Source organism: Quercus suber, unplaced genomic scaffold (assembly GCF_002906115.3).
Source record: "Quercus suber isolate HL8 unplaced genomic scaffold, Cork oak 2.0 scaffold_149, whole genome shotgun sequence".
NCBI classification, from domain to species: Eukaryota; Viridiplantae; Streptophyta; class Magnoliopsida; order Fagales; family Fagaceae; genus Quercus; species Quercus suber.
In genome coordinates, this window is record NW_027069610.1 from 761,644 (window position 1) to 778,134 (window position 16,491).

At 38.9% G+C, this 16,491-nt stretch overlaps 3 protein-coding genes across 3 annotated transcripts; 2 read left to right on the forward strand and 1 right to left on the reverse strand.

Annotated features, from left to right (window-relative positions):
* The first annotated feature begins 1,781 nt into the window (after positions 1–1,781).
* Positions 1,782–2,651, forward strand: LOC111988373 (uncharacterized). The gene has a single exon (XM_024020162.1). The coding sequence runs from the start codon at positions 1,782–1,784 to the stop codon at positions 2,649–2,651; it is 870 nt and encodes a 289-aa protein (XP_023875930.1).
* Positions 2,652–5,125: 2,474 nt separating this feature from the next.
* Positions 5,126–6,996, reverse strand: LOC111988379 (UDP-glycosyltransferase 88B1). Its single transcript, XM_024020168.2, has one exon. It carries the CDS (start codon positions 6,875–6,877, stop codon positions 5,453–5,455), a length of 1,425 nt encoding a protein of 474 aa, XP_023875936.1. The 5' UTR covers positions 6,878–6,996; the 3' UTR covers positions 5,126–5,452.
* Positions 6,997–9,362: 2,366 nt separating this feature from the next.
* On the forward strand, positions 9,363–11,277 carry LOC111988369 (anthocyanidin 5,3-O-glucosyltransferase). The gene has a single exon (XM_024020157.2). It carries the CDS (start codon positions 9,710–9,712, stop codon positions 11,135–11,137), a length of 1,428 nt encoding a protein of 475 aa, XP_023875925.2. The 5' UTR covers positions 9,363–9,709; the 3' UTR covers positions 11,138–11,277.
* The last annotated feature ends 5,214 nt before the right edge of the window (positions 11,278–16,491 follow it).

Below are 16,491 nucleotides of genomic sequence, written 5' to 3' on the forward strand. Positions count from 1 at the left end.
CGCCCTTTCAAAGTGAGAGCAGCAAAAAACCTCCTACGAACGGTTTGGAAAATGGGTAGCGATCTAAAAATTGTTGACGTGGGGGAAGGCTTATTTCAGTTCAGATTTTCATTGGAAAGCCAACTACGATGGGTGTGGGATAACGGACCGTGGAGCTTCGAGAACAATATGTTGGCGCTACAGAGGTGGGAGAAGGGTCTGACCACCAGGACGGTACAGTTCAGGAGCTTACCGATGTGGGTCCAGGTCTGGGGTCTACCCTTCGACCTTATCAACGAGGAAGCGAGACTGGATATCGGGCGGGGTATCGGTAGCATGGTGGAAGTGGATTGTAAGGCACTTGCCTCGGATCAAGCCCGTTTTCTGCGGATTCGGGTGGAGATACCGATTGAGAAACCTCTACGAAGAGGAGGCCAGGTGGTAAGTCCGGAAGGTGAACGAATCAAGGTGGCGTATAGGTATGAGAGGCTCGTCGGTATGTGCTTTCAGTGTGGGAGAGTGGGGCACGATGCTATTCGGTGCCCCCACCCGTATGAAGGGAACACGGAGACCAAGCCGTATGGAGAATGGCTTCGCGCCGGTTACCGAATGGCGTCGGGCAGGCCACGGAGCACCGAGAATAGCCCTCCACGGCACAGCCCAACGCCGACGCCGCAGACATCACGAAGGAACCCACGAGACACTCAAACTCTAGCTTTGACCATGACTGACGTGACCGGTGACACCGAACTCCGAGGCACAGTAAATGCAGACAATAGCAGCAGGAAAATCGGGATCCCAGGGACTGAAAAGGATGGGCCTTCGCCTCAAATCACGGAAAAGGCGCCACCAGACCCTGACACCCTGAAACCCAACCCCATGGAATCTGACTCTACACTGCTACACACCTGCCATCCCCATGATAGCCCACACCAACATTTCATGGGTTCAGACACACCAAAAGGGGACCATCTTTTTACTGTACCTATTTTGTATAGCATGGATAAACATGCAACTAAAGGTGGTCACGTGACTGAAACAGTGCCAATTGATAAACCACGTCCACATGCATGGGAAAAGGGGCCTATTAGTAATTTTCCGCAAAAAGCAACTACGTGGAAAAGGACTACACAAATCCAAAGCTATGAAAAAAATGAAAAAACCAATGACCGATTGCCTCGGGTAGGGAAGAAAAGAGAAGAACGAGACCACCAATACAAAGAGGGTCCAAGCATAGAGAAAGGAAAGAGTAAGCGGCATAAGGTTTTGGCCGATGAAACTAAACCAACTACTCCAATGGCAGCGGCTGCCTCTCAGCCCCTCCGAACATCATGATCATCATGAGTTGGAACTGTCGGGGGCTTGGGAACCGCCAGGCAGTTCAGGTACTTACCGATTTGGTAAGGAAAAAAGGACCCACAATTTTGTTTCTTATGGAAACAAAATTGACAGTAAGTGAAATGCAGTCTATTAAAACAGAATTGGAGTTTCCCTCGATGCTGGCTGTACCTAGTGTGAGGCGCAGTGGTGGGCTTGCTTTGTTTTGGAAGAATAAGGTGGTGGTCTCTACTCAGACCTACTCCCCCAACCACATTGACGCCCATGTTTCTTCCCCATCGCAACGAATATGGAGACTGACAGGAATTTATGGGCACCTCGAAGAAAGCTTGAAGAGTGAAACTTGGCGGCTGATGAGGCACCTACGGGGCTGAGCATCACTCCCTTGGGTGTGCCTCGGTGACTTTAACGAAATACTTAGCTCTGATGAAAGGAATGGCCGAATCCCCAAACCGTTACGGCCCATGCAGGAGTTCCAGACCACGCTTCTTCACTGTGGGCTAGCGGACCTGGGTTTTCAAGGATATAGATACACATGGAGAAACGGGAGACATAGGGATGACTTTGTGGAACAAAGGCTTGATCGGTTTTGTGCATCGGAGGAATGGCGAGAGCTTTACCCTCAAGCAAAAGTCCTTCACACGTTAGCAACTTATTCTGACCACGACCCCATTTTGTTAACAACTGAGCCCCATGGGTTACACCATCACCGAAGAACAAAGATACAACGATTTGAGGAAAAGTGGGTGGCCCACCCCGAGTGCGAGGTGCGGATTAGAACCTCCTGGGCACAAGGGCAACCTATTGGAAGCCCTATGTTCTGTTTGTTTGAAAAAATAAAAAGGTGTAGGATGGACCTGGTGGCTTGGAGCAAGGCTACCTTCGGAAACACTCAGGACCGGTTAAACGCCAAACAAGGTGAGCTGGAGGAGCTAAGGGCAGCTGGCTTCGGGGAAAACTTGGATAGAATAAATGAGGTTCGAAGAGAGATTAATGACCTTCTGCACTATGAAGAGGTGTTCTGGCGGCAAAGGTCTCGGTCTATCTGGCTTCTTGCAGGAGACAAGAATACAAAGTACTTTCACCAACGGGCAAGCCAACGGCGTAGGAAAAATACCATTGAGGGCTTGCATGACACAAATGGGGTGTGGTGTACAAATACCAGGCAGATAGCAACCATTGCAAAAGCATATTACAAAGGTTTGTTCACTGCTTCGACAGACCTTAACATGGAGGGTGTACTGACCTCAATGGATAGTGTAGTTACTGAAGAGATGGCAAGGAGCTTAACGCGGTCATACACGAAGGAGGAGGTACGGGTGGCCCTCTTCTAGATGCACCCTTCTAAGTCACCTGGTCCGGACGGTATGTCTCCTTTCTTTTTCCAAAAATTCTGGCACATTGTAGGTCACGACATCACTACAGCGATTTTGTCTGTGCTTCACTCGGGAAGGTATTTGCGCAAAATGAACTATACACATATTGTGCTAATTCCTAAAAAGAAGAACCCACAGTACATCACGGAGTACCGGCCTATAAGCTTGGGCAAAGTTGTCTCAAGAATTATCTCAAAGGTACTCGCGAATCGGGTGAAACCTATTTTACCAAATATTATCTCTGACTCCCAAAGTGCGTTTGTGCCTGGCAGGCTTATCATAGACAATACCACCATTGCTTTTGAAATGCTGCACAGGATGCGAAATAGGTGGAAAGGGAGGATTGGACACATGGCAGTCAAGCTTGATGTTAGTAAGGCTTACGATAGGGTGGAATGGGAATTCCTTGAAAAAATCATGTTAAGAATCGGCTTTCCAGTACAGTGGGTGAAGCTTGCAATGCTGACAGTACGAACAGCCTCTTACTCCATCATTATTAATGGCGAACCTTGCGGATATGTCTCGCAATCTAGGGGGATCAAGCAAGGGGACCCGTTGTCTCCGTACCTATTTCTTTTTTGTGTGGAGGGGCTCTCCTCCTCGCTATGAAAGGCGACTGAAACTCGCCAGCTAAGAGGACTTCTTTCTTGTCAGGGTGGGGTGCGCATCTCTCACCTTCTGTTCGTCGACGATAGTCTTCTATTTTGTGAAGCCAAGCCGGAAGAGTGCCACCGGTTGATGGACGTACTCGCCCAGTATGAAAATGTTTCGGGGCAGGCTATTAACCGCCAAAAGACTACGTTGTTTTTTAGCAAGAACACGTGTCGTGAGGTTCAGGAAAACATCAGGACCATGTTTGGGGCACAGGTAATGACAAATTGCGAGAAATACTTAGGATTACCCATGGTGGGAGGCAGATCAAGGGTTAATACCTTTAAGGATCTTCAGGAAAGGGTTAGTCGTAGGGTGATGGGGTGGAAGGAAAAGAATATTTCTAAGGCAGGGAGGGAAGTCCTTATCAAGACGGTGGCCCAAGCGATACCTACATACTCAATGAGCATCTTCAAGATCCCTAGAGCAGTGTGTGACAGGATGAATTCTGTGTTGGCTAAGTATTGGTGGGTGCAGACTTGGAATGATCGGAAAATTCACTGGATCAACTGGGGCAAATTGTGCACTCCTAAGAATAGAGGTGGGGTGGGCTTTCGCGATATTCATGCTTTTAACCTTGTAATGTTGGCTAAACAGGCATGGAGACTCATCCATGGAACACACTCGCTGTTCTACCGAGTATACAAAGCAAGGTACTTTCCCGCTTGCTCATTCATGGAGGCCGAACTAGGGACCAACCCCTCTTACGTGTGGCGTAGTCTCCTTAGTGCTAGGGAGCTGATTCGGGTGGGTTCAATTTGGAAAATCGGTGATGGTCGCTCGGTTGGTATTCAGACTCATAAGTGGCTACCCCACCCCCCGATGTTCCATGACGGGGTAGACCAAACCTTGAGGGTGGCTGACTTCATCAACCCACAAACCAAGCAATGGGACAGGGGAAAAGTCAATGCTTGGTTTCAACCACCGTCAAGAGATGAAGTTTTGCGGATTCGATTGGGGAGTCTGGAGAGCCGGGATACACTGTTATGGAATGAAAATATGGCCCAAATGTTTTCGGTGCGACCTGCTTATCAAGTAGCACTCCGGATGAGTCAGACGGATTTCGCAGAACACTCGAGGGTGCAAGAAGACAAGCGGATTTGGAGCAGGCTGTGGAGGCTGTTCATTCCACCTAAAGTAAGAAACTTCATATGGCGGGCTAGCTCGGACATCCTGTCCACCCGAGCAAACTTAGCCCGTCGGAAAGTACCCATTGATCATAAGTGTGCGGTTTGTGGTTCGAGCAATGAGACGGTCCTCCACATACTCTGGCAATGCCCCTTAGCGCACAATGTTTGGGCGCTTGTCAAAGGAAAGCTGCAGAAAAGTGACTCCTCGGCTAGGACGTTTTTTAGCTTAGCCCAAACCTTGAAGGAAAGGTTGTCCAGGAAGGAGCTTGAAACGTGGGCTATGGTGGCATGGTCCATATGGAATGCACGTAACAGGCTATACTTTGAAGCTTATCAGACCCTGCCGCATGCAATCCTTAAGAGCGCTGAAACGCTAATGGAAGAATACCAACGGTTAACTCGTTGCATGCCTAACAACTGAACACCTGAGTGTGCTGCCCTCACCTTTGAGGCCTTCGTATACGTTATAAGTTTACTTTTTCCTTTGAGTGTATTGGCTGGTGGGGTTTGGTCAGTGGGAACCACCCCTAAGGCTCACTTTGTACTCCCTCAGTTTCTTTAATATACTTCTATCTATTCTGTCAAAAAAAAAAAAGTGTATATATATATATATATATGTATGTACGTATAGAGAGAGAGAGAGAGGCAAAAGAATAAAATATGAGAAGACTTTTCCCCTATTACAAACCATCCAAACCACCAAAGTCTCTGAGCAACATAAATTGTACCATACCCAAAAGCAATTTGAACACAAGCAAAAAATCCAGTTCTTTACTTCAAGTAGAGCCAAAATGGAGGAGATAACAGAAGAGCTGGACCAGCTCTTAAAGAAAGCAAGTAGGTACTCTTACTAATGCAGAGAACAGAGCATCAAGCTGCAAGCGTCCCAAAAGGAAGATAAAGATTAAAGTGTAAACCGCTACACTCTGTGTTTGGTAAAGTGATGGTGAAACATCTTTTTTTGCTGCTGATAATATCTCATCCTTGCTTCCATGACTGAACCAACTTGGCCAATGCAATTCGTGAAGACCCACCTTCATTCGTTGCCACAATTGCTTCTTCTTTCTTAGCCTTGACGCGCTCCCTTATTGAGTTTCCCTCCTCCGAGTCCATCAACTCTCTAACTCGCTTCTCCACCTCGGCCGCACTCACCAATCCTCCTTCCGACTCGTTCATCGGCAAAGCTAGCTTCAACTCCTCCACCAACATAGTCTTGTTAAACCTTTGCTCCGCGTACAGTGGCCACGCCACCATTGGCACGCCTGCAACAACTGATTCCAGCACCGAGTTCCACCCACAATGAGTCACGAACCCAGCCACCGAGTCGTGATTCAACACAGCCACCTGAGGTGCCCACTGCTTCACCACTAGTCCCCTCTCTTTGGTCCGATCCAAGAACCCGTCTGGGAGTAACGAATCCAAATCTGGTTCAGGTGGTGGCGAGAAGTCTTTGCTTTCTTCCTTTGTAGGTGGGCTCCGAACTACCCACAAGAACCTTTGCTCACTTCTCTCTAACCCTACAGCTATTTCCTTCAATTGCTCCTTTGAGAACAAGCCCATGCTTCCAAAGCACAAAAACACAACGCTTCTGCTAGATTGCTTGTCCAGCCATTTCAAACACTGCTCAGCTTCATCACCACGTCGTTCATTTGAAGCAATCAATGGTCCAATGCAAAAGATAGGTGGGGTGGGACCGTCTGGGACACAAAGTCCATTCGATATAGTTTCCAAGGCTCTTGGTTCGAGTGAGTCAAACGAGTTAACAATGATTCCAGCGGATTTTGGCAAATGGGTTGCGATGTTTAGGAACCGTGAATAGGTTTCTTTGGTTCTATCAAGCGTTGGGTCAGGCATATGGGATGCAGGGAAGGGTGGTAAGCCTGGGACGTGAAGGAGTGTGTGGTTTAAATCTTTGAAACTTTTGGTGGTGCTTTTGTGAAGGCTTGGTATGTAAATGAACAAGGAGAGGCAGCTGATGCCGGATGTGAAGAAATAGTAGGTTGGGATGTGGAGTGAAGTGGCGATTTTGAGGGCGGTGCTGCAGAAAAGGTCAATAATGAAAGCTTGGATAGGGGAAGATTGAGAGATTGATAAAAGGGCGTTGTGGACATGAGGGTTGGTGCGGTTAACGTGCTCAAACAAGAAAAGTTCGAAGGAGGGGAAGGAAATTGGGTCGAGAGGGGGAGTGGGAGCTGGGAGGTGGTGGAAAGTGATGGAAGGGGTGGCGGCGGAGACGGAAGCGATGTATGGGGCGGTGGAGCCTAAGTGGATGGATGGAGTACTGATGAGGATGTGGATGGAGATGGAGTGTGAAGGGTGGTTGTTGAGGATGAGTTTGCCTAGCTCTACCATGGAGATTAGGTGACCCATGGCTGGTAATGGATACAATACTATGGTCTCCATTTTGGTCTCTCGACTCTATGCGTGTGTGAAGAGAGCTTCGCAGTGTGTGTATACATACCTGTAAATAGTAGTGCACATAGGTGTGTTGGAATAACGTGGCAGGTAAGGATATCATCCATTTTTAAAGAGTCATATGTTTTCCATTGGTTGGAATGATGTGGCAAGTAAGCATATCATCATTTTTAAAGAGTCTTGTCTTTTTTCTATTGACTTGGACTACAAAGGTAAGCGTGTTGAGTGTTGACAATACAGTTCCGAACTACTATTTACAGGTATACCAAATTCACTTAAGACTTGTTGTTTGTAGTAGTAAGTCAACAGATTAAACACGCACAGGTATACCAAATACAGTGAAATTAGTTTTATATCTTAAGATAATAGTAATTCAACAGATACTCAAGTGCAGAGATATATGGTACTATATCTATCATATATGATAGATTTCCTTCCCATGCACATGCATACTGAACACATTTGTCACTTGAAATTCTTGCATTGGGGTTGAGGAGTTAATTCATGTAGAGCAAAAAAAAGAAAACTAACGTACACAGTGTAGGGAGCATGTATACTCCCAAAGTTTGCAATAACAATCTGTTTGATATTGCAAAAATACATTAAAAATATTAAATTCATTTTTTATTGTATTTGGGCAATGTGCAATAAACACACCTTTGGTGCGTTAGTTATTTCATAAGTATAAGTACTTGTAGAGTGTGAGGGGGCAAAAGTCGATGTTTAGCATTTGGAGGAAAAAACAAAGGGAAAGAAAACACTTCTTTGTAGGTGTTTAGTATTTGGAGGCACGTAGAAAAGAAGGGAATGAGATGAATGAGAAAAAAAATCATAAAAAATGATTTTGCTATTTTATTTTAATAAATTATAAATTAATTATTAATTATAAGGATATAAAAGTAATTTTAAAAAAGAGTGGTGATTATCACACTCACATAAAATCGCACACACAATTTGAAATTAATAGCATCTTACTCCAAAGTGTAAATTTGAGCCTCTAGAAATGAAAAAGGTTGAGAAGAACTAGGGTAGAATGTGATCTTTTATTTTTATTTTTATTTATTTATTTATTTATAAATTTTATCATATGATATGGTTTTAATGCTACACTTTGTAAACGTGATATGTACGATAATTATGTATTCAAAATGAATGATATATTGGATCCGTTTGGATACAAATTGTTTTTACTGAAACTGAAAACTGAAAATACTGTAAGAAAATAATATTTAAATGTGTGAATAGTACTGTAGGACACGTGAACAGTGCATAAACAATTCATTTTGTTTTCCCTGCACAGTAAATTCATGTGATTTTACTGTTTATGTGCTTAAAAAAAAAAAACGCATAAACATAGACACGGATCCAAACTCACAAATTGTATGTGAATTATTTTATTAATTTATAATTAACTTGATTTATAATAGTGTTGCTCAGATTCAAAGGAATATCCTTGTAAACAGTACTATCTCGTATCTAAGTCGCAATGATTGTGTTGAATGATTTAGGGGAAAAAAAACAAGGAAGAAGAATGGTTGTATTGAATGTTAGGAATGACACGTTTCACCAAGAAAATGAATGGGAGAGATGAATGGGATTTATGCAGTTCTTAGCTAACAGTCAACAGACAAGAGACATCCACATGTGGCACTTATTTAAGAGCCATGCCTATTTTTTGTTGATAAGAACTATGACAAAAAAAAAAAATCCACTTTCAATTTTCGTTTTTTTGGTGGGAGGGCAGAACAAAACTGCACCGCCACTTTCAATTTTCAAATGATAAGAACTAATACACTTGTCATTCCATTCTATATGGACTTACATAACTGATATGGATGAAAGTTTTTAAATAAATAAATAAATATATATATATATATATGTGTGTGTGAGAAAAAAACTCAAGCACAATATGTGATGGATGTTGTAAGTAACAGAGTGACCTTACTGTTATGATCCATTGAAATTCAATCCTGTATCGCTTCAATTCGTCCCTCCCCCCTCCTTTTCCAAATCCCTCCTAAAAAAAATAAATAAATAAAAAAAGGGTCATGACTAACAAGTGCCTTTAAGCCACTCGTTAATAATTTACTTTAGGAAAGTTTTGATACTATTTTTATGGGAAATGAAAAAAACTGTCATAATAGTAATTAATTTTTTTTCATTTCTTATAAAAACTTTCTTTAAACGAATTATTAACCAGTACCCTAAGAGCACTTGTTAATATTTCTCATAAAAAAAAATACAATACCTGTTTTTTTTTTTTTTTAGATTTTGTAAAATTTAATAAAATTAGATTTTAAGAAAAACAGCATTTAAAATACCGAAGAGATGTCATATGCCGTGACGTAAAAGTTGCAGTATTACTTGAAGATGGTGCGTGTGGACAGAACTTGTCCAGGAAAATTATATGAAATGAATATTTATTAACTTTTGAGCAAACTTTTGTTGGTGACGTGAAGTCATGTATTGTTATTTTGAGCAATCGCAGCTACCACAATTCACGATTTTTTCACAATTTTAATATGTAAATATGTTGTATTGGAGAGGCAGTGTGTAGTATATATTATATATTGTTTCTCATTCTGATTTTATCAGTGTGGAGTCTCTGGTTTTCTATTTCCCATCTACCATTCTCTCTAGTTTCTCTTTCGGGATCTTTCTTACTTTTTCTGTTCTTACCTGTAGCCTTTTCATGTCTGTTATTGTGTTTGGAGTAACCAGTGCTATGTTAAAATTTTTGTGAACTTAACCACTGGATCAACCTTGATATACGTTGGAAACACAAGAGGCACCAACTCATTCTTCTCTTTCTTTGTGACAATGGAGGATGTCATAGTTCTGTACCCTTCTCCAGGTAGAGGCCATCTGATCTCCATGGTAGAGTTTGGCAAGCTCATACTCAAACATCAACCTTCTTTCTCCATCACAATCCTCATCTTAAGCGATCCAAACACAAATACTAACTCCACCGCACCAAATTATGTAGCAAGCTCTACTACCCAATACATCGCCACCGTCAATTCCACCACCCCATCTATCACATTCCAACACCTACCCCCCATCTCTGAAATTCCACGCAGTACTGCTTCCCCTGTAGAACTCAGCTTCTTAATCCCACTCCTCAACAACCCAAATCTCCACCAAACCCTCAAAACTATTTCCCAAACCTCCAAACTCAGAGCCTTTATCATTGATTTCTTCTGTGATGCTGCTTTCGAAGTGGCCACAAACCTTGACATCCCCACTTACTATTTCTTCACCTCTGGCGCAAGTGGTCTAGCTTTGTTTCTATACATGCCCACCTTGCATAAAAACGTGGATAAAAGCTTCAAAGATCTTAGTAACATGCTTTTTGATATTCCTGGCATACCGCCTATCCCAGCTTCGGATATGCCAGGAGGTATATCAGATCGTACTTCTCAACGGTATGAATATTTCTTAAACACAGCAACTCACATGGCCAAATCAAATGGGATTTTTGTAAACACGTTCGACTTGCTTGAAAAAAAAGCTATCAACGCAATATCGGATGGACTATGTGTCCCAGATGGACTTACTCCCCCAATATTTTGTATTGGACCATTGATATCAAGCAGCAATCAAGATGGAGATGAGCACGAGTGTTTGAAATGGCTAACCTCCCAACCGAGTCGAAGTGTTGTGTTTCTATCTTTTGGAAGCATGGGATCGTTTTCAGCGAAACAGTTGAGAGAAATGGCGGTGGGGTTGGAAAATAGTGGTCAAAGGTTCTTGTGGGTAGTAAGAAATCCACCACCACATAATGAGAAAGAGCCAAACTTGGATGAATTATTGCCAAAAGGTTTCTTGGAAAGGACAAAGGATAAGGGGTTTGTGGTGAAGCAATGGGCTCCACAGGTGAAAGTGCTGAGTCATGACTCGGTGGGTGGGTTCGTGACTCACTGTGGGTGGAACTCAGTGCTTGAAGCGATCAGTGTTGGTGTGCCAATGGTTGCATGGCCATTGTATGCGGAGCAAAGGTTGAATAGGGTGTTTTTGGTGGAGGAAATGAAGGTGGCATTGGGTTTAAAGGAGATGGAAGATGGGTTGGTGAGTGCAGAAGAGTTGGAAAAGCGAGTGAGGGAGTTATTTGAGTCAGAAGTTGGGAGAGAGGTGAGAGTGAGAGTTTTGGGCTTCAGAGATGAAGCTATGGTAGCCCAGAAAGAAGGTGGTTCCTCTCATGTTGCGTTAGCCAAATTGGCCCAAGTTGTGGAAGCAAACCTAACATGAATGATATACCGTGTGATTAATTTATTACCTTGATTTACAATAGTGTTGCCCAGTTTCCAAGGAATAATAGTGTTAACGGAATAACGGTATCTTATATGTCATTAGTTTTTCAGTGTAAATGAAAGATGTTTCATCTCACACACTTGCTGCTTATCAGGCAGATTTGCCTATAACTGAATAAAATAACTTATTTCTTTCTTAAAAAAACTTATTTCTTAAAAAAAAAAAAAAAAAAAAGAGTATCTCGTATGTGAGGCCGAATAATTGTGCTTGTATAATTGAAAGATTCAGGGAATAAAAAAAGGGAAGAAGAATGGTTGTATTGACTGTTAGGAATGAAAATGAATGGGAAAGAGTGAATGGGATATGTTTTGGTAGAGAGTGAATGAAAAGAATGGTGTGCCAATGGTAGCATACTAATTAGTATGGGAGGCATGCTAAGAAATTAACACAAAGTAAAAACAGAATTTTTAAAATATAAAAATAGATAAACATGAATAAATTGCACTACAACACAGGAAAAACATGTTTTGAACCAAATATTTTTTAGTGATAGCCAGTTGAAAAATCAAAATACTACAAACTACATACATAGAATAACCAAAACCTAAAACACACAAAATAGTTCAAAAGTTTAGATTTTATTTTTATAAAAAAATTAGTTAAGAAAAATCAAGAACTTAAATGGGTGTCCTTTGTTTTGCTTCTTTATAGTAGACTTTCTTTGCCATATGCGTAAGTTGCAACTTGAAGAAAAAAAAAAAGGGGTGCAAGAAGGATTTTATGGAAAAACTATTGGTGAATGTATATAAGTTTTGAAATTTTGATAATAGATTTTTAGTTGGAGTGGGATTTAAATTTCTGAAACTTAGATAATTAATTTTTATCTAAATTAAATTATAATTAAATCTTATCCCTTGATTCAAGAAAATATATTCAAATAATTAATAAAATAAATTTTTTAAATAATTAGTAAAACAAAGATGCAACTTGAGGGGAAAAAGCATGGGGTGTTGTGTGGGATTCCAGATTTCAGTTAATTTTTTTTTTCTAGGGAAGGAAGTTAAAAAAAAAAATTATAATAGATTTTTAGTTTGAATAAAATTTAAATGATAAATTTTTATGTAAGTTAAACTATTCTTAATTTTATTCTTTAATTTGAGGAAGTATATCCTAACAATTAATAAAAAAATAATTTAATAATTAATGAGAGTAGTTTTTTATTAGGAAAAAAATTGAGAGAGAGAGAGAGAGAGAGAGAGAGAGAGAGAGAGAGAGAGTACCATATAAATTTATCAACTCCTATGTATATATATATAACATATATATCATTCTAATACAAATAAATATGCGTAAGTTGCAACTCAAAAAAAAAAATGTGGGTTGCAAGAGAGATTTTATGGAAAGATCATTGGTGCATATATATAAGTTTTGAAATTTTGATAATAGATTTTTTAGTTGGAGTAGGATTTAAAATTTCGAAACTTAGATGCATGTTGCATGTTTTGTTATAACACTTATTATTGTTTTATCTAGAAAAATTGATTAAAAAAAAAAAAGATGTTGTCTTTATCAACTAAAACTTAGATGCATATTGCATGTTTTGTTAAAACATCTATTTTTATTTTATCTAAAACACATGTTGCATGTTTTGTTAAAACACTTATCGTTACATTATCTAAAGAAATTGATAAGAACAAATATTGCATGTTTTGTTAAAACACTTGTAATTTTATCTAAAATTTATGTTGCATTTTTTGTTAAAATACTTATTGTTACATTATTTAAAGAAATTGATAAGAACAAATAAGTTGTTGTCTCTATCAAATGAAACTTAAATGCATATTGCATGTTTTGTTAAAACACTTATTGTTATTTTATCTTTTTTTTTTTTTTGAAAGGTTATTGTTAGTTTATCTAAATAAATTGATAAGTACAAATAAACTGTTGTCTCTTTCTAAAATATTGTTTTATCCAAAATATTGCTATAATTTCATGAAGTCACTTGGCACAACCAAGGTTTCTAAGCCCAACTTTTATTATATAGTATATGATGATATGATATGATATATTTTTTCATATTTGTGTTACGATTGTAATTCAAATTTACATATTAATAAATTTTAAATTCATTCAACGATTTCATAAAGAACACAAATTTAAATATTCAGTCCTAAATAATTTTAATTTAAATCAAATTAGTTACCTTTGATTTAAATACTTTATACAAAATGCATTTAAATTTAACCCAAAAAAAAAAAGGATAGTGACATCAAATTAGAAGTCATGACACAAATACTTGTCATTAAGCAAAAAACTATAAAATTGACAAACTATTGAAAAAGTCGTAACAAAAATCCTTTCAATTAAGTAAATTGACATCAACAATTGACTTCGGAAAAACACACAAAAAAAAAAAAAAAAAAATCTTAATACAAGTTTTTGAGAACCTGTAAGGGCCCAAAAAAGGCTAAGCCCACTTAGAATAGTGGAGTTAGATTTTATAAGCCCAATGCAATTAATTTATTAGAGTATGGGCTAGTGAGGTCAATTTTAATGCTTTCTTATTGTCCAACTATTAGGTTAGTGAAGATAGGGCTAGATGAATCGTAAAAAGTACTAAATTTGGAAATAACAATATCACGAGTCCAGCCAAGGAGCCAATATTCATAAAAAGTTTCAACTTTTTAGATACAAGGTTTCCCTACATAGTTCTACTCTTTTCTTTCAATTTCTCATCCCCCCCCCCCCTCACCCCCCATTACCTTTAGATTGCATCCTAACCCTCCAATAGGGGCCTTCTTTTGGATGCTTATCGCTGGAGGTGGTAAAATGTGCTACAAGCTGTGAGGCCACTATTCAATGGTCACTCCTTCATTAATGCGACCATTTGAGTTGATACAGTGTATTAAATGCGAAGATAATGGCTACTTTATCTATATATTTCCTTTCTTCTATGCTCATACGTTTCTTCCACTGTCTTTAGTCTTTTGTCTTCTGGTACTATTGGCTTGCTTGGTAATTCCTAAGGAATCCTTGCTCCTCAGGCTCCTCGGGAGGTCAACCTCTTCATCTTTCCTCTTCGGGCTTTAATTCGTGGATTGGGCCAAGATTGGTGTGCAAATGGGCCTTTTCCACTTCTAGTTGGGCCCACAGTTTCCATTTTGTAATCAACCTCACCCCTCCTACAAAACCAAAAACAAAATAGCTTGGAAAATTATCACAACAAGATTTGTGATCGGGGGAAAAAATTGAGGAAAAGTAATGCATCTTTTCAAGCCTAAGGAAGAACCCTTGAACACCATTTTATTAAATGTCCAATAGAAAAATCATATGGGCTAACTCCTCATGGCTCATCGAATTCTTTGAAGTAAATTTCAATTCAAGAATATGCGAGATTTGTGTTCCAATCAAAAAATAGGTTGAAATTCCCGAAGAAAGAAGCAAGAAGCTTCATTTTATTCATGGTAATTTACTGTGATATAAATTGGGAGGACAAGAAATCACCTCCTATGGAAATCTTAAATAGAAGTACTTAATCCTTTTCTTTTAAGTTGACAAATTAATAAGATATTTATTGATCTCGTAGTAGCTTAAAGGGACGAAGAGTAATTTTTAAGTACTTTCAGAACACGAAAAGTGATGTTCCTTTCTCTCACATTTATTATAGAGTTCAATTATTAAATGAGAAATGCTAACAAGTGCCCTTAGGGTACTGATTAATAATTCATTTAAAGAAAATTTTTATGGGAAATGAAAAAAAAAAAAGTAATTAATATTTTGACAGATTTTTTTATTTCCCATAAAAGTGGTATCAAAATTTTTCTAAACTAAATTATTAATAAGTACCCTAAGGGCACTCATTAGCATGACTCATATTAAATTCATAGTAGCGTCCACCTTGAATATGAGATTATTAAATTCCTTTCTCTCACATTTCGAGGGATGAAAACCACAGAACTAGTTCTTGGGAACCCCCACCCCCTTTTTTGAAAGTTAATTATGATGCTGCCCTTGCTAAGGAGAAAGCATGTATAACATTAATGGTCTACATAAGAAGAAAAAAAGTTCTCTGTGTATGGACAATATTAAAAGTTCTCTTTGTGATTTGTGAAGAAGAGGCGCTAAATGTAATTATCCCTTAAAAACTCATTGACTTCCCCTCACTAGCTATTGGAAATATCAATAAGATTAGACGACTTCTTTCTTCCTTTAATGAGTGGCTTATTATTCACTTTTTTAGAGAAGTTTTAATGAGTGGCTAATTAAGACCAGGACCTATAGTGGCGTTTATGAAACACTACTATAGGTCCTTTTTATTTTTATTTTTTTTAGATATTTTTTTGAAAGGACCTATAGCAATGTTTTACAAATGCCACTATAGGTTTAGACTTATTGTTATTTTATTTTAAATTTTGAAAGAAGTTAGGTCTTTATTCAAAAAATTGAAAGAAAACAAAGCCAAAAGGATGGGATCCGCATCCTCTCAATTTCAAAGAGAAATGGAGAGTGTCCAGTTAAGGGACATGATACATCTAAAATAAATCTAGGGTGTAAAAACTGCCACATCAATTAAAATTTAAAGCATTTAACTCTGGAAGCTCAATTGTGGTTAAACAAAAGGGTTAACTCAGCAAACCCATCTTATCTGAGATTCAAATATATCAAAATCACCAACGCCATGCTTTGATCTCTCTCAATCTCTCTTCTCCATCGCCGTGCTTTGCTTTCTCTCAACCTTGTCGTTGCCACTGCCACAATCACCAACATATGCCAAGCCATTGTTGTTTCTTCAACCATGTCTCACACCAGCTTAACATCACCGAACCCATTGCTCGGTAAATTTTCCCAATCTTATTTCTTCTTTATAAGCTCTGTTTGGTTGCTTGGAAAACAAAGGAAAATAAATTAGTATACTGCTATTTTTTTTTATTGATTTCATCATGTTCAGTTTGGTTTCTATTCTCTGAGTGTTTTTTTTTTTTTTTTTTTTTTTTAGTTCAGTTTGGTTTCTATTCTCTGAGTGTTTTTTTTTTTTTTTTTTTCTTGAGCTTTGGGATTGTTTGAAAACAAAACATATGGTGGGTGTTTAAGCTTTGTAGGGTTTATGGTTTGTTTTGATCTGAATCTGTTCCAAAATGTATGAGATTTTTGGGTTGTTTTGATACCACACCCAAGTTTCTTGAGTCTAGGATGAAAAATCTGAAAAACAAAAACAACAAGCAAAGCTAATACTGGAAGGGCGTAGGAGGAAATAGAATTAATTAATGATCAAAATACAAGCTTACTATTTTACTTAATCATAATTGTTCACTCGATTAATTTTTAATTGTTCACTCTATTATGAAAGGTTT